The 17,043-nt window shown below is 49.4% G+C and overlaps 8 protein-coding genes across 8 annotated transcripts; 2 read left to right on the top strand and 6 right to left on the bottom strand.

Moving 5' to 3' along the window:
* Nucleotides 1–497: 497 nt before the first annotated feature.
* On the top strand, nucleotides 498–988 carry CTAM01_11683 (uncharacterized protein; the record flags this gene model as incomplete). The annotated part of the gene is made up of 2 exons (XM_060527694.1): nucleotides 498–773; nucleotides 836–988. 2 exons carry the CDS (start codon nucleotides 498–500, stop codon nucleotides 986–988), a joined length of 429 nt encoding a protein of 142 aa, XP_060377735.1.
* A 213-nt stretch (nucleotides 989–1,201) lies between these two features.
* CTAM01_11682 (glycoside hydrolase family 2) lies at nucleotides 1,202–4,632 on the bottom strand (the record flags this gene model as incomplete). Its single annotated transcript, XM_060527693.1, has 4 exons — nucleotides 1,202–1,326; nucleotides 1,383–4,039; nucleotides 4,088–4,210; nucleotides 4,268–4,632. 4 exons carry the CDS (start codon nucleotides 4,630–4,632, stop codon nucleotides 1,202–1,204), a joined length of 3,270 nt encoding a protein of 1,089 aa, XP_060377734.1.
* Nucleotides 4,633–5,070: 438 nt separating this feature from the next.
* CTAM01_11681 (AFUA_2G17970 family ergot alkaloid biosynthesis protein) lies at nucleotides 5,071–6,096 on the bottom strand (the record flags this gene model as incomplete). The annotated part of the gene is made up of 3 exons (XM_060527692.1): nucleotides 5,071–5,328; nucleotides 5,396–5,592; nucleotides 5,649–6,096. The coding sequence occupies 3 exons, from the start codon at nucleotides 6,094–6,096 to the stop codon at nucleotides 5,071–5,073; spliced, it is 903 nt and encodes a 300-aa protein (XP_060377733.1).
* Nucleotides 6,097–6,815: 719 nt separating this feature from the next.
* On the bottom strand, nucleotides 6,816–7,409 carry CTAM01_11680 (riboflavin biosynthesis protein RibD domain-containing protein; the record flags this gene model as incomplete). Its single annotated transcript, XM_060527691.1, has 1 exon — nucleotides 6,816–7,409. The coding sequence occupies one exon, from the start codon at nucleotides 7,407–7,409 to the stop codon at nucleotides 6,816–6,818; it is 594 nt and encodes a 197-aa protein (XP_060377732.1).
* A 2,069-nt stretch (nucleotides 7,410–9,478) lies between these two features.
* CTAM01_11679 (uncharacterized protein) lies at nucleotides 9,479–10,620 on the top strand (the record flags this gene model as incomplete). Its single annotated transcript, XM_060527690.1, has 4 exons — nucleotides 9,479–9,693; nucleotides 9,767–10,000; nucleotides 10,076–10,150; nucleotides 10,212–10,620. The coding sequence occupies 4 exons, from the start codon at nucleotides 9,479–9,481 to the stop codon at nucleotides 10,618–10,620; spliced, it is 933 nt and encodes a 310-aa protein (XP_060377731.1).
* Nucleotides 10,621–10,912: 292 nt separating this feature from the next.
* CTAM01_11678 (uncharacterized protein) lies at nucleotides 10,913–11,510 on the bottom strand (the record flags this gene model as incomplete). Its single annotated transcript, XM_060527689.1, has 2 exons — nucleotides 10,913–10,933; nucleotides 10,989–11,510. 2 exons carry the CDS (start codon nucleotides 11,508–11,510, stop codon nucleotides 10,913–10,915), a joined length of 543 nt encoding a protein of 180 aa, XP_060377730.1.
* Nucleotides 11,511–12,965: 1,455 nt separating this feature from the next.
* CTAM01_11677 (TAM domain methyltransferase) lies at nucleotides 12,966–14,460 on the bottom strand (the record flags this gene model as incomplete). The annotated part of the gene is made up of 8 exons (XM_060527688.1): nucleotides 12,966–13,026; nucleotides 13,076–13,495; nucleotides 13,564–13,680; nucleotides 13,748–13,785; nucleotides 13,851–14,005; nucleotides 14,061–14,102; nucleotides 14,159–14,282; nucleotides 14,347–14,460. The coding sequence occupies 8 exons, from the start codon at nucleotides 14,458–14,460 to the stop codon at nucleotides 12,966–12,968; spliced, it is 1,071 nt and encodes a 356-aa protein (XP_060377729.1).
* Nucleotides 14,461–15,140: 680 nt separating this feature from the next.
* On the bottom strand, nucleotides 15,141–16,625 carry CTAM01_11676 (uncharacterized protein; the record flags this gene model as incomplete). The annotated part of the gene is made up of 1 exon (XM_060527687.1): nucleotides 15,141–16,625. The coding sequence occupies one exon, from the start codon at nucleotides 16,623–16,625 to the stop codon at nucleotides 15,141–15,143; it is 1,485 nt and encodes a 494-aa protein (XP_060377728.1).
* Between the last annotated feature and the right edge of the window lie 418 nt (nucleotides 16,626–17,043).

Genomic DNA, 17,043 nt, shown 5'->3' with positions numbered 1-17,043 from the left:
CGATCCCAATACGAAGTTCGCGAACATCAGGGATATCCATCGGGCTCAAATCGAAGCGGGTGAAAAGGAGGTTATCACGGCTGAATCCAGCGACTCTGAATGCCCTAGTGAGGCTGGCAGCTGTATTGTAGTGGGTGTGGTTGAGGATCAATAGTTAATAGTAATGAGGAGGTTGGGTTGTGATCCCATCGTTTTTGTGGTGCCAGAAACAGGGGGGTGCCAGGAAGTGGGTATGTTGACTTACATGGCCTTTGTCATAAAATTGTCAGTTTGCTCGTTGACATCGTTCAGAGTAGAATGTTAAGCTTAATGCACTTGCTCCGCCTATATTACTACGGTGGCGCTACTGTTTGCCTTCAATATTCTCACACTCATTGATTCCCAAGGAACAAAGGCAGCATACAAGTACAAATGTCGGGTATTGGAGGCAAAGTACCGCTAGAAGAAGTTTGATTCTTGATATTCCTTCGAAGAAACATCTCTTCAGATATTTCAGAATGCATCCTAAGTTCATTGCCCTGACTCTCGGCTCGAACTGCGGTGTTTTTGCAACACTCCCCAGGACATTTGAGCTTCTTGCATTCGAAAACGGCCAAAGGATTGGCTGTATTAACGGGTACGGCAACTTCATCACAGGCAGTCTAGCGTGCTATCCATTCAACACTGTCGGAACCCCTGTCGAAAATGTCGCCATCCGTGGCTACGAGCCCTGCAGCGCAAGCAACGGCAGTCTTGTCTGTTATCAAGCAGCTGGCCCGTCATCCCTACTCGGTGTAAGTGAACACTTCATGTGCCTGCAGTCTCTGTGAAATAGCATTCTGACAGACAACATCAGCTCACCGGCGCCGACCTTGATCTTATCGGCAACGGTACACTATTCTCCGCAGATTCGTTTCCACAGACGTCTGATAGGGTCGGCGTTCCTGTAGGTGTCGGTGCTAATGGAAGCGTTGCCATGAATCTCCGGGTTGGGGGTCTCAGTGGATGAATACAATTGCGATACACGATACTCAGCTGAGAGACGCCCAAAGGTATAATGGGATGCCCCTCCTCAGTTCTTGACCAAACATTCGAATTCTCATTTTCTGTTCAAAAGAGTAGTATTACAACAAAATGTCGCCAGTAGCGCTCATAGCCATATGATCGTACAATTTTGCTGATTCTCCTTGATTGCGGTTGAAAAAAATCAAGGCTGAGGTACTTATTCGACCAAGACAATCCATTCTTCACTCGCCTCACCGGCCTTTGATTCCACAATCAAGGAGGGCTTCTCCAGGACTCCGGTAGGCTTCAACAGGTATTCCTCGCTCCAAGCCCATCCACCAGCTGTTGAGAATCACGTCAGCATGCTGCCATGCAGAGATTACCACTAGATTACTTACTTCGCCACATGTCAGGCCAGCATCCAAAGACGCCGTCTGTGAGGTGTATATGGCCAAATGAATTGTACCGGTAACCAAAGGCTGTAATCGAGATTTCGTGTTTGCCGGATTCTAGTTCACCAAGATCTAGTTTCCTTGGCTGCAGGGCAATATGCCCGCTCTTCCCCTTCCATTGAACCTTGATGACGGGCGTCGCAAACTTTGGAATCGAGAGGGTGACAGCCGAGCGAGATTTCAGTGAGAAGCTGCAGTTATACGTCACGTTACCAGCATAAAATGGGTGACCTTGTGTAACCACATCGCCCCAACCCAAGCTCTGTCTTCGCTCACATAGTATAGGCAGATTGTTCTTCAGCTCAACGCTGAAGCTGCCAAGTAAGTATATCCTCTCTAGGTTGGTCAAAACACCAAAGGGCATACTGAGCTCGATGATGTTTTTCCCCTTGCGAATCGTTCTCTTCGGCACCGAAATGGTCTTGATATCCTCATCGACCCACCAAGAGAGCCTTTTCTCTTGGACTGGGAGTTTGTTGCCGTTGATGGTGATTCTCGCGTTTTCGGGGTTTTCCATCGCGAGGTAGGCTGGAGTCTTGATAATGACGGTGGAATCAAACTCGAACCTGAGGTCGACATAGACCTTTGCTGCTCGCTCCGACTGCGGGACGGACCAGGGCTGCTTCCAGGCGGAACCCTTAGCCGGGATGCGCAGACGTTCTCGAATTTCATTGTCGATCTTGAGGATTTCTTGTCGTGCAGAGTCCTCCCAGGGGTCATCGTCGATCCTGTACAGCGCGTAATCGAGCATCAGAACGTTTGGCTCCGAGAGCACGACTTCCTCGAGCTTGAGTTCCGCAGAAGAGTGCTGAGCTGGAGCCAGCGCTAGTGCTTCTTCGATACTGACAAAAGACAGTTCTTCCCCTGGCACGGGGTAAAGTCTCAGGAGTAGACTTGCGCAACCTTCAAATCTGTGATCGAAGATGGTCCAACCACCTTCATAACGAGTTTTGTGGTGATGAGTTGAACCGGTGAAAGTATCCAAAACCTCCACGTCCCAGTCGCCTTTAATATTTACTAGCGTGTCGTACGGATTATTTCTATCCGTGTTGCAGATGAAGACAAATCTTTCTTCCTCATCCTGGCGCATCTGATAGAGTAGGGTATCGGTCGGCCCTCCATCCTTCAAGTCGATCTTCAAGTCACGGTTTTGAGATACCGCAGAGAGGATATCGCCTTGACCCCAAGCCACCTTGACCGACGGCTCGATGTCAAGGCTAAGATCCGGCGGCGCAGCCTGAGCATCGATAAGAACCGGACCGTCACCAGCGATTATGACGGTACCCCCAGCGGCAGTGAATTTCTTCACGACTTCGAAGGTCGATGACCGAATAGTTCGTAGGTTCGGCAGAATGACAACATCGTACTCGCACTGACCAACTTTGAGAGGCTTCGAGACATCTACGCCGATTTGATTCGGGAGAAGGCTCTCGGAGATGAAGTCAAAATCAACCAAGCCATGCAGCAGCCAGTTTGTGAGCTCGGCGAAAGCCTGATCACGGCGACCAATCTCATCATCGCCGCTGTTATTGGGACCGAAGCACAACCAAAAGCTCTCAATGGGGTGGATCACACCAACTCGCGTGACGGCCTTGCCGCGCGTCAAGGCGACACCAACACGGGCGAAATGGTCCTCGACGTAGCCGTACTCTTTATACCATGGACTCTGATATCCGATGCTGGCGGGATAATCACGTTTGCCCTCGCCGGCCATGCTGACCCAGCTGAGGTGCTGCACGCGGAACGTGATGCCTAGAGCCGCGTGCCAGTCTCCGCAGCCCTTGTGCCCTTCGAAAGTGAAGTACCAGTGGGTGCACCCATAAATCTCACTCATGGCGCCGCGAACACCGTTCTGGCGGGCAACGCTCGTGCACTGCTTCGCAGTATTGTACTCGACCCAGTCATTTAGAAGGTCCATGCCCGGAAGCGTCTGGTTTCGGTAGCAACGCATTGCTTCGCCGTGGGCAGTTGTTTGCGAACGCAGTGTGGGTTCCTCCATCATGTGGCCGTTGAGAATGATTTTGTTCTTTCTGCACCAATTTGCCAGCAGATCGAGAAACGATGTAACGAATCTTTCGCTGACATGATCGTGGAAGCGGTAGCGGGATAAGCTTGGTGTGTCTCCCGGGAGATCCCAGAGCAGTTCCGGGATGCTAGCGACGAGATCTGCATCCTCGCCATACGTCGCTCTGAATGTGTCGGGCAGATCTGCTGTCCATGGAAGAAAGACGTCTTCCACTCCAGTCGGACTGGAGAGTTGTGTTTTGATAGCCACCTGAGGCTCATCGGTGAAGATACAGGGCACCGTCGTGCCAAATTTGTCGCCAATCTTATTCTTGTAAACCTCGTGGGTGCTCTCTAAGAAGCGGTTCATGGCCTCGGTGCTCATTGTATCGATGTACGTCTGCCCGTTGAACCAAGATGACGGGGGGTTGATCTCGACATATGCGTACCAGACTCTCCCACCTGGTTCAGCATCCTCACCCTCTTCAAGTTTCTTGTTCGACTTCAGGCGTCCATTCTCATCTAGGGTGATTGAGAAGCGTGCCAAGAGGTATCCCTCTTCACTCCGGCAGGCCTGTGCTGAACTTGGAGCGCACCCACTAAAACTCGCGTCAGATGGATGCGAGAATGATGGCCTGAAGACTTACCCGCCGAGCTCAACTGAGCCATATGGATACGGCGTGAACAGAACGTGCTTCGTCTTATGCTCTGGGTACTGTTTGACTACCTTGCCCCCAGCAACGCCAGAGGGCCATCGATCATCGTCATATCTGATGAGTGTCATCAGCAATCTCATTGAAGAATGATCGGGATTTGGGGTTCCTTACAAGCAGGCGAGCATCCCCTTACTCTCCGCATACTCCACGCAGTCTCGTACACGATCCATGAACTCCGGACCCATGTACTCGGTATCTAGTCCGGTCCGGACGTGCATGTGGAAACCTCCCATGCCCATCTCACTGAGATGATCAATCTGGCGGAGGAGCTTCTTCTTTTCCAGCTTCGTATTCCATGACCACAGAGGGCATCCTCGATACTCCGATGTTGGGTTCTTGAAGAGGTCCTGACTGAATGGCTCAGCCGCCTTGGGGTACGTCAGTGGGTTCGCCGTCTCCGCCGAGCTCCGGGCATTACCCCGGCCGCCGGCCTTCCCCGGCATTTCATCCTCAATCGCGGCAAATGATGAGTCCATATCGTGAGATTCATGCACAAGTCATTCGAATCGGAGCTTGAGCAATCTGATTAGATAGATGTTGTAGAAAGGACAATGAGCTCGCATTTCATGTCGCAGACTTTCAGGCACGCAGGGAGGCTTTGTGATCTCATGACTTGTTTCAACCTTAGCGCACATCCCCGCACGCGAGGACAAGCTGTATTAGCTTTCGGCTGAAAACGGCGGCGTTTGCTGACTGAAAACGAAACCTTTTTCCCCTTCTATTCGTTTTAATGTACGTGTAGGCGACATGGAACGCTCGCCGAGAAAGAAAGTCTGGTGTAGCGACCAGATAGTATGAGCAAGGGTGGGAGGCATCTCACAGCGTCACTGCCGCATGCACTCATCCTTCTCACCTGAGTTCGGTGAGCCGATACTCGCTTCAAGCCTGAAGAGCCGCCTATTGTGACCATGTTTTCAGGCATCTTGCGCCCAGACTGCCTTGTTCCTCTCAGCAAAGTCACGGAACTTCTTTGGCTGTTTCCCAGTCACCGCAAGGACGACGCTGTTGGTCCTGTCCTCGCTCCCGTTCTTGATGGCCGTATCCAGCCCACCCATCATCTCCGCGTAATCCCGCGGCATGCCCTGAGCGGCGTAACGGTCCACCAGCTCCTGTGATGAAAGACGTTTGTGCACAATCTTTCGTCCCAGAACGTCGGAGAGTATGCCAGCGACCTGCCACGGAAAGATCAGCAATTAACATTTTCGTATATTACTTAAGAATAGGGTTACCGGCGCTCACCTCGTCGTAAGTGAGTAGCTCAGGCCCAAGAATGAGATATTCGTCATTCGGCGCGTCTTCTTGAGTGAGTAGCTGGAACGCACAGGCAGCGATGTCCTCTGTAGCCACCCAGGGAATCCTGCCGTCGGCGGTGGCGGAATACACGGTGCTCTCGTTGATAATCGCCAGGCGATGATGTTCCTGCTCTGCGAAGTTTTCTGCTCTCATATCAGCTCACTGGCATTAAACTAGGATGGTGAACACAAAAGCTCACGTTGGAACCACGTTGGTCGCAATGCAGCCCATTCCACCTCGCCCTTGTCGCCGAGCTCCTTTAAGTACGCATGCGGCCGACCCATCGCATACCCATTAATGTCAGGCTCAACTGGGCTGCCGCTCAGCAGCACAAATCTCGTTTTGCGACTCTGGATCCTCGCTTGGTCAATGAATGACCGCATCGGCGGAAGCATATCCATCACCGGCGGTGCCACAAGAAAGACACTAGCAGCGCCGATGCTTAGGACCGTGGCCCATGTCTGCTCATTCTCCCAGTCAAACGCGACGGCATGAACGTTTTCGGCGTCCGGCTCCGTTGTGGAGGCCCCGCTCCGGGAACTTTGGTAGACGGGGGTTGATGTTTGTGCGAACAGCTTCGTGATCTGGCGACCAACCTTGCCGGTGCCGCCGAGGATCAGTATGTTTTGAGTTGTTCTTGTCGCCATCTTTGGCCAGAAAGAAAGATGTGTGGGAACAATCAGATCACTTGAGACTACTCCAGCGTTATTTATGAGCCCACAGCTCAATGTTTATGATCACCGCCAGGGGATTAGCGGAGCTAAGGGAAGAATCCGTCGCGGATTTAAGCCGCTCGAGCATCAAGACGCGAAGTCGAATCCTTCGAGACCTTTGGAATTCTGTCGTTAGACTCTGAACATTTGTGATTTAATAATCCGCTTTTTCTCTCGATATTTGATCTGCCTACCTGTGTAGAGATCATGGTGGGACGAGAGCTACCAACGCGCTGAGGGGTTCTGTCCACGTCCTACGTAGATCCGCTGCACGTCTGCGTCACTTGCGACACCAATTTCGGCGAGGGGAGGACGCGTCCTCTCCATCTTCAAGCGGCATGTCCTAGCGAGCCGAGACGATGAAGATTTGGTCATGAGATTCAATTCAGCTCGGGATGCTTCGCAACCCATCAATGGAATTCATGCATACATGCCGGCCAGTTAAATCTGGTGCTTGAGCAAAGGAGTTATACGCGCCGAAGCCCTGCAGAGGTGACGGCGGAAGTTCCATCGGAGAATCGTGAAAAAAGTCAGCAGTTATTCTCTTCTAGGTAAACAAAGTAACTTTTAAACGACCTTACACAATGGCTGGGTATGTTTTACCACGTGAGGGTATTTTCGGAGCCTCTTCTTCATATCAACTACCCCCCCGTTCAACAGAATGATAATGCTTCACCCAGAGACGCTGCCATTCTCCTGCTGACATTGTACTTGCAGTTCACAATACCACTCGTGTCTAACTTTTTGCAATCCACCAACTCCAATTTGAATCCCCCAAGCGGCGTGAGCGCTGAGTCAGGCAGCATTCTGGTCCCTTTCCTCAGCATCACAGGCATGATCGCGGTCTCGACGGAGTCTAGGATCCCCGCATCCAGACACGGCCCCGCCAGCTGCCCGCCGCCCATGAGCCAGATGTCCCGGCCCTCCGCGTTTTTGAGGTCCGCCACGTAGCCGGTGAAGTTGTGCGATACGATAGTCACAGCCGGGTGATCGTCGCTCCTCAGAGTCCTGCTAACAACAACCAGGTTCTGCTTTGGATATTGTCGTAGGGGATTTTGCTCGCCCATAGCGAACATGCACTGATACGTCTTGCGGCCCATAACAAACGTGTCAAACTGGGCATAAAGTGCATGGAAGTCGATATTGTCGTCTTGTACGATCCAATCCGTTAATCCATCTGGAGGTGCAATGAAGCCATCGAGTGATATGGCGACATTGTATCGTAATCGTCGCTGTGGTTCTTTCATCTTGAAGTATAGACGTCAAATTGATTGCATGGGATACTATCACGATGCACTTGCTTTCTCGTCAGGAAACGAGGGGAGACCCCTTATAAATGCACGATCACAATCTGATCTTTCATGAAATGCCAACTCGAAAACATTGGCAAAGAGACGCTGAATCAGATGCCATCCTTGGCACGACAAACGGACATCCGAGTCCCAGGGTGCCATGTGATGTCATTTCCTCCAACCGTTCGTGCGCGGCCTCCGTTGATTTGCGAAGCGGACCGCGGCGATCCGAGTGCGGCCATCGCCTACACTCGGCTGCCGCTGCCGGGCGGAAGACTGAGTAGGAGAAAGTCCGGAACGTACCAAGCATGCTTACCTGAGATTTCCTGTACCGTCTGAGGTAAAAGGCTCGGTGAGAGGAGACTCTAGTCGTGGCCGTTTCACCTCGGCGGACAGTAAAGGGCTGTTTCATGATGTGTAATCTTCTTGTGGCTCGTGAAACTTACACGACCGAAATCGCGACATTGGAAGCCCGATTATCGGCCGACTTTGATTCTACGTGAATTACTGATGGACTACACAGCATAAAAGTCATTTGCATTTGTACTATACTACAGTTGTCGTTGAGTCTCTTTGTATCTTAGCCTCTTGACGTTTGCGTTTCTACCAGAAGGACCCAGGTGACGCAGGCAATGTAACTCTCAGCCGTGACTCGCTACTACAAAGCGTCGTACGGGCGCAGGCTTCATGAGTTCAGGAACAGGCACGGCATATCTATTGGACGCGATTCCTGGTCAAAGTGCTATGGATGGTGGGCGCAGCACTCTGGAAGCAAAATACGAAGCGTCTATGATTACATTGTACCTGTGCACCTGTATTGAATCGTAATTGTATTAATAGACAAATCATACAACTATCAATCATACTTTTCGTAACAATCAGTTCAACTATGACACAACACTTAAAACCTGACTGTTGAGCCCGAATGTTTTGGCAGAATGGCTACGTCTCCAGCAGTGCTTAGCTCAGTTTAAGACGACATATGCTGTTCGTCCAGTTGAGCTCCTATGTCATAAGGATCTGTCTGATAGATAATAACATGGACCCCAAGGACCGGATATCTGCCCCACGTAGAAGTCGCTTGTCTTCGAATGTAAGAGTCAGAAAATGTTACGCTATGTCACCGGGGCTCAGGCTCCGAAAGCTGAAGTACTTAGCTGCAGACGCTCTCCGCTTTCAAACTACATGCATCATAACGTTGACGCAATTCGACCCCCGAAGGCCGATTCAATAATATGGATTCTTACAGTCAACATGTCATGAAGCCAGACGCCTTGACTTGACGAAGTTTTGGGGGTTCGTCCCCCCATTTTCCCCTTGCATAAGATGCATGTGTGAATATCAAAGCAGATGATCTTGGTAAAACAAATCTCAGTATATCGAATATTTAATGCCCTCTTCATTGAACAGATCCCGGGCTGTTAACAAAAGTAAGTAGGCTCTGATGACCCTTATCTCCCTTCGGCCAAGTGGAACGGAGACTTCAGTTCATCGGAAGCAAACACGCCCGGGTAGTGTCATCTTGACTAATACCTGAAAATTATAAATGGACGGAACGCACCCACTGTTCCCCATTAGTATTCGGCGGCAAAATTTGCTCAGAAACGGCCATTGTTATATCCACCCAAAGCTGACTAATTGAATCAGTCTTGTTCCACAGATGCGGTTGGGAAACCAATATTCCTGCTGGTGACACAGTGAGCGGGGATGTCGGGTGCATGGGAATCATCATCTACCATGACGGAGGTGGCATGGTGGCTTATGCACCTCGTTTTCGTTAATAAGAGACCGGGAAGGTCTCCATAGTCCCACCACCAAGAATGACCAATCTTGCTTATAGGTAGTCAGGTCTCACAGATGGTACCTCAAGCCGATGCTTTGAAACACAGATGTACGTTGGTAAACTGATAGATAAGTTGGCCTTGCTGCCTCTAGTGCGTCTATCCAGTCAACTAACCCCAGCACATACCTCCTTAAACTACTCAGCCAAGTTATATTAGCAGTTCTCATCTTTTGGTCCCAATATGTCGTCTTTTAATCGTATCGCTATCTACGGGCATCGAGGCTGGGCAAGCTCGAAGATAACCGAAGCCTTGATCGCTTCGGGAGCACCCATTCGAGTCATTTACCGACCAGGATCCGATATCTCAAGCCTGCCCGCCTCCGTCACCAGTGTGGAGGTGGATGTCAACGATGAGAAAGCACTCGTTGATGCCCTACATGACATTGACGTCGTAATGTAAGTACTTCTTGGTCTCGAGGTACCATTCGGGTTCAGCCCATCCCGACCAGACGCTCTGACAGTCTCCCAGCTCCCTCGTTGGGCACGAAGGCGTTGAGCGACAGCATGCCTTTATCAAGGCCATACCGAAGACGGAAGTCAAGTTGTTTTCGCCTTCAGAGCTCGCGGGTCAATACGACGAACAAGGGTTGAAGATCGGCGTCAACAAGGCTAAGCGCCAAGTTGAGGAAGTTTCTATCGCGGCTGGTATACCGACGTCGCTGGTACTGCTTGGAAACTTTGCAGAGTTTGCACTCAACACTCCGTGAGATTACCCTCTATTTGCTTGCATTTCAAACTTTGAATTTCGTCTCGGCTGACTAGAGCATCGACATAATAGTGGCATGGGTGTAGACTTGCCCGGTAACAGAATCGTATACTCGGGAAACAGTGCCAAGGAGGTTGTGGACTTGTGGTAAGTCGCAGCTGATGCTGAAATCTGAGCAAACTCGAATGCTTAACAATGTGATGATTAGCACCAGGAATTACGTGGCCGCGGCATATGCTGCCATCTTCGCTTCGACGCCAATTGCTCAGATTCAGAATAGGTCAATCTCAATTTCGGAGTTGAAGGTCACTGGAGAACAGGTTGCTACTACGTTGGAAAAGAAGCACGGCGCACCTCCTCGCCTCTCCTCCTTGAGTCTTGAGAGAGTCAATTCCGAAGTCGAAGCAGGGCTCAATTCAGGTAGTCTCTTCACCCTAGCTTGGTACTGCCGTAAGATATGGGGCACTGGCCAGCAAGCCAAAATGGTTGGGACCGATATCTGGGAGGTCCAAGGGTATGAAAAGGCAACTCTTGAAGATCTCATCGTCGATGGAAAGCTTGGAGCGTATCGCCAGCTTCCGCCCCAGGTTGCGGAGTATTTTCATGGCACATTTTGAATAGCTCCCACGGTTTTTCAATGCAGTTGAAGGTGGATGGTTTTCGTAAGGGCAGCCATTTGCGTCATATCTAGGAGCGCTTGGGTAATGAATGGAAACAGCTTTAATATCATTGTTCAGGGATCTTCTTTGAGTGTCTAGTGGATTTAATGTGCTTATAAAAGTGATCCAATTGCCTCTCAACTGATGATTCTCTGTGATCCCCTTAGGAACTAAATAATCCAATGACTTTCCATGTCTTCTGCAATGATGGACCAGGCACTTGGATCTATCAGAGTCAATGCCAATGCCACTAGTTGAAGTTCTTCTTGGCCTAATTGAGCGGTGTTAGTCAGAAACGCCAAGGTACAATGATCGGTATAACTTACCTCCTTCAGGTTCTCCTCGTTAGTCTTCTTGCCCTTCTTGAAAGTAGCATCGAGCTTGTCCAACGACCCCTTATCCTTCTTAGGGTCGCCAGTCAAGCCATTGACTGTCTGCTTCGCACCCTTCTGCGCATTCTCGACCTTTCCCAGTCCCTTGGTCAGGGCAGGGTCCTTGTTACCAGCAATCTTTTGGTTCTTCTGGCGATCCTTAGTTGCCTCATCCAACGCACTATTGATCTTCTTTTCGTCCTTCTTCAGGCCCTTGGCGTCGTTCTTCTTCGCAGCGTTCTGTGCCTTCTCAGTAGCAGAGATCTCCTTGTCGCCGGCTTTAAGATTATCTTTGATGCCCTTCTCAAGTTTCTTCTTATCAGAAGAGGGCTTTGTGTTTGTTGCCTTGGTGGGTGCTTTAGTGGTTGCCTTAGTAGTTGCCTTGGTGGTAGAGGATTTGTTGTTGGCGGGATTGGCTACTGGAAGAGCCACAGTGAGAGCAACCAAGAAGAGAAGGAAAGCGAGGGTAAGACGCATTTTGAACGACTCAAGGAGTTAGGTTGAATGATTGTCTTATGAGATTAAGTAAGTAAAGTGATAGAGATCCGAATCCTGTCGGATGTTGTGGAAGAGACAGTAAAGTAATGATTGAGTGGTGCGATGACCGGGACAGAATAGTGACTGCAGTTGGGTTTACCGACGGTTTTATACTCATCTTCTACGATCAACAAAAGATGCTGAAGAGTCAGCAACTCAGGTGCTTAGTGGCGGCCTCGTGAGGTGGACCCTGGTGAAGCGGCATCTCAGACGAAGTAAACGTCGCAGTCAAACCTAGTTCACTTGGCTAGAAGGTTCCGACAATCAGTGATACTGTAATCTTGACTTGATCATGCAGTCTCGGGCTCATCTAGTCAATGAAGCTGTCGTCAGCAGCATCAGGCGAGTCATCTGGCTTACACTCCGACTCGCCTGCAGTTTCCGGGGGTATGCCAATACCAAGACATTCCCTGCGATCAGCGGAAAATCACCAACTCTAATGTCCGTTGGGGAACACCCAAGAGGAATTGACTTCGGATGATAGCAGAGCAAGTTGTTTTAGGATGAAACCGAGGACCGCATGTCATTGGCGGGCGTCGAGCTGCAAGGACGGCCAGCTACAGGAAGCTAGAGAATGATCGCTCCCAGCAAAAAATCGGAGGATCCGAGGGTATCGGAACCACAGCATTGGGACTAACGAAAGCCCGAATGAGCATGTCCACATCGAAACGGCGGTTGCTCAAATTCCCCGAAGAAGAGACACACGGAATATACTTTGAGTCGGGAACATATCGCATCCCAGATGGGAAGAAACCGCCAAGGCTGCGACACTGGACGAAAAGCATAAATCCAATAAGGATTAGACAGCCAAGCCTCCGAGACGGCAGTCTCAACCGAGACCTTTCAATCCCCAGATGCTTAATTCAAGCTTGACAGAAAGGCGCCACAATATGTTCTGTTTCTAACACAATCAGATAGTTATTTCGGAGAGCCACACAATACAAGTCTAAGAAATCAATGGGCATGATAGAATTAGCATGCTCCAGAATCATTTGGGATTCAGTTTCACAATGTTACTAAGCACTCAACCTCAAGTATCAAAATCGCTGTGGGTGGACAATGCGGACAGTGCAGCTAGCGAACAGAGTGGCCAGCAGGCAAAGATCGCAAAGGGAGTCTGATACTTGAGCAACGAAAGAAAGTTTAAGACAGATTTCTACTTCATCATCAGAAGAACTTCGTCAGAACTCCGTCTGAAACGATTCAACATGTAACAGAACTGCGTTATAGATGCAGGCTTGAATTTAATGTCAACTAGCAACCCACGCACCAGCTTTTACGATCTAAAACTGCCGTATTTCGGATTTGTAGTTGAGGGACTGATTCCAAGTCCGGATATGAAAACGGAAAGAGACCAGCATTTGCAGATGAATCATTTTCAACTACCCAAATCACTCAGTTGCCTTCCCCAAACTTTATCGCTTCTGCCGTCGGCTTCCTGCCGTGGATCGACCATCTGAGCACTGTTAGCAAGGGTCTATCTGCGATTCAGAACTTCTGCTTACACGTTGAAGTATGCATGAATACTTTTGTCGTTGAACTCATGGCGAACCTGGTCCATGAGAAGCAGAACTTCTTCCCTCGTCCAGTTCAGCGCCCTCGTGAACGGCGCCATACAGAAGCCTTCCCACCCACATGTGATGTTTTCGTTATTCCAAAGTCCCAACTCCTTGTGCCTAGGGTCTCTAGGCCATGCGTTGGTCGGCCATCTGAATCGTTTGATGTTAACATCCCTGAAGCCAATGCCCTTCATCAGGTCTGCTAGTCCCACAACATCCCGGAATGGGCGTCCAAATATCGCAGCAGCTTTTTTGATCATGTGAGATGACTTCAGCATTGCGGAATCTTCCCTTAATGATCCGTCATCGGACGTGGGAATGATGTCGAACTCATTGAGTTCTAGATACCCGCCAGCATTCAGGTTGCTAGAATTTGTTAGCAAGGCAACAGCGAAAGCCGGCTCCTGACTAACTCAAAACATTTTTTTATGTACTTCTCCCAATCTCCGATGGAAGACGCCATCATGCGGCTGTGGATGTAATCAAACGGCTTGTCATAAGTCCAGGGCTCCTCAACGTCATCTATCACAAATTTCACGTTCGGTCCCATGCTGAAAGCTAGTCAGCTAAAGTATGCTTTAACAGAAATATCGAATCCAAAACGGCTTGGTGACGTACTAATTTGGCCAGGTTGCAGAAAGATTGACTCCAAAGACCTGGTATCGAGCATCTCTGTGAGTTCAAATACCATGTAGATCGACTAGAAAGTCGGATCGCCCACCTCCGCTTCAGGATGTTCATCACCAAACTCCATGGCCCATATCCTGCTTCCAGTGCCGAGATCTAGTGTCCGTCCAACTTTTGTACCTCTCTCATTCGGCGGGGCGGATCCAAGCTTGTTCTCAAACATGAGGAGGAACATGTTGTGCTGCAAGTCTACTGTCCGTTAGTACAGTCTTCTTGATGAATCTTCTTAGTCCCAAAACCGTACCGAGCCTGTCTTTCTCCCTTTCGTCGTTGGGGACGTAATATTCTACCAATACTCAGCATAAACATGCTTCAGGTCAAGTATGTTCGCTTAGCGCGTACTGCCATCTTTATACTTGTGATATGTTCGTCCATTTTCGAGGCGGTAATCAAGCACTGAGCTTGCCACACTTGTATTGGATGGTGCAATGATACTCTCAGAGATTGAGCTTACATCTTTAGTGATCTATTGAATTAAAAAAATATTCAGTAAAGGTATAATTTCATCGACTACAAAGCGTTCGTGATACCTCCTGGTCGTCTACAACTAGATCTTCGTTATCGTTCACTGGAGGCATATTGCGTAGTTTTGGGTTCTGCTGGCTAGAAGACTCGGTATGGGCGGCGTTTGTAAGATGAGCCATAGTATTTGGCATTGTAATACGGCAAGCAAGTGGAACTCCTTTTCTCACTTATTTGTGGACTTCTGGTGAGTGTCACTGTTGTGAAAGGAAGCGGGCTGTTAATATCTCAATTGCCAACACCCACCAACCTTTCTCTCGGTTCGTGACGAGCCACGAGATTTCGATTGCTTATTACCCCTCTTCTTCCAAATGTAAGACGTGGCATACAGAATCATGCCATTTCCAAGATTTCTAGTGGGTATTTTTTCCACTAACGGGCGTTCACGCATATGCATCAATGTGGCGGGTATTGTTCCAACGTCTTGGCCATCTTGCCACCACTTTGGTAAAAGCCCAGTGGCTAATAACGACCAATAATCTTTCGCTACAAGAAGGGTATATACTCAATTTTCTTGTATTCAAGGCTGGTTGTCACTTGATGAAATAAGCTCCCTGAATTACCTACCTTGAGAGAGACTCATAGCTCATCGCACCTGGGAATGAGCCAGATATGAACCTGGGCATGCAGATTGGTCCCGGTAGCAACATATCACAGTGAACTGTGAGAGGTCTAGATGACCAGCACGTTTCTAGAATCAGTTTGAGCACTCTAACATGGGAGTGCCAATATTTAGTAATTAGCAGAACGGTTAATGTACTAGTAGATGGAGATAGATTGTGGTCTTGAAACTCTACTCAAATCAATTCGTAGCAAAATGAACGCGCCCTAGGCCAGACTTTCCTTTGCACGCCTCCTGCGACTCTTCAGAGATATCCCATTGCTTATCAAACTTGCGGCCTCCAAGGAAGAACCACCTAGGACGGCCTGCGTTTTCCTCGTCAAATGCTTTGCGACCATTGAGCTGACTTGCACCTGGATTTGGCTCACCAGGTGCAAAATACAACATATCTAAAGGCGCCCTCGTTGTCGTTGACGTACCACCAAAGTGAATGTCCATTCGACGTAATGACGGCATCCTATGGACAGCGCCGACAAATGATGTAGCCAAGGCTACAAAGATTTCTGGTTCGGGGGTGTATCTAAACCATCTTCCCGGGAACTCGCCAGCCTGTCTAGACCATTCAAAATCTGGTTGAAAATCAGAGATGTCGGAGTCATCCGAATCGAAGGCGGCAATCTTCTCATCATGCTCGAGGCCATACCCACCATCATCAGCCAAGGCCTTACTTTGGTCCCCAGTAAGCAAGTATTTACCGTCGGGTGTTGTTATTGAGCAGTCGACGTAAAGATACTCTAAAGAGGGACAATGGATATCTGGCTGGTTTGCAAGAGACCCAAACGCTGCAGGTGATAAGATCCAGAGTGTTTCCAAGTGTAATCGCCGAAGGTTTGGCAGTTGACACAAGCGGCGAACGCCTAGAGACAAGGTATCTTGTTCTTCATCCTCGCCCATCAACGATTCGACAATGTAAGTCTCGTCCATAGGATCTTTGTCGTCGACCTTGATCCTGAACTCAATGAGGCTCGGGAACGATGTGTTGAGTAGAGCGTTTCCAAGGGAAGATCTGATTTGCTTGCGGGCACGCGTCAATCGGCGAGTCGGGAGTCTAAAACTCCATTCCATCTTTCTGGCTGATAGAAGTGTACTCGAGATGGCGGAAATTGCGTCCGGGTGAAAGTTCCGTCCACCAGGCCCACCGTCAAACTCGAACTCGGACACACATGGCACCTGCGGTAGCTTTGCCGGACCCGAGTCGGATGGCGATAAGAGGCTGTAGTCAAACCGCAGGTAGCTAAAGTGGTCTCTTACTTGCCATATCGGCGCAACCCGGTGATTGTGAGTGTTCCTCAGTTCGCCGTGTTCCTCCATCTCCTCAACTAACCTGTCCGTTGGCGACTCCACCGCAATTTTCAGGTTGACACCAGGGCCGTACCGTCGACGTTCCCACTTAGCCAGCCGACCAAGAAAAGTCACAATAGCTCTTGTGAATATCGCGTCATTCTCCGCCGCCTCTTTGCTGCTCTGGAGTTTCTTGATATGTTTGTAACTAATCGTTGGTAGAACGATATGGAAGTCGATATGCTGCACGTAGGCTCTTTCCTGTGGGTCTAGAAATGCTTGGTTGAATCGGGCGAGACCCTCGGCGGTGCTCGGCACCTGTACCCGTACCGACGGCCCAAAGTCATCAATGACAAAAGCATCGAATTCGGCATCAACATTCATGATTGATAGTATATGTTTTTGGATGGATGGTGGAAGAAGTAGTTGCGTAAACGGTTCAGGCGTCGGGTATTTCTTGCTCTCGCAATAGTGGGGAGTTGCGTGATCTCTACATATACAATCGTACCACCTCCAGGCGCACACAGAACCATTTGGGATAGAAAGGATAACGAAATGCGATTTCCGACTTCCCGGCCTTGACTATTGTACCGGTATCTGAAGTATTTCATACAACTTTAAGGTGCCTGAACTATACCAGAAATGGAAGCGGATTATCGATGATGGTTGATAATGCCATGAAAGTGGGACGTCTATTATCGCATTACTTCTCATCGTGTTGGACAATTCCTCTAGGCAAACCCATTTTTGTGACGGATATGTACCCGAACGAATGGTGGAAAAGGCAGATCTGAGTTAGTCG

This window comes from Colletotrichum tamarilloi (assembly GCF_030869305.1).
Source record: "Colletotrichum tamarilloi strain Tom-12 chromosome Unknown Scaffold_65.1, whole genome shotgun sequence".
Classification (NCBI taxonomy): domain Eukaryota; kingdom Fungi; phylum Ascomycota; class Sordariomycetes; order Glomerellales; family Glomerellaceae; genus Colletotrichum; species Colletotrichum tamarilloi.
The sequence above is the reverse complement of the archived record's forward strand: the minus strand, read 5'-3'. Positions and strand labels throughout refer to the sequence as shown.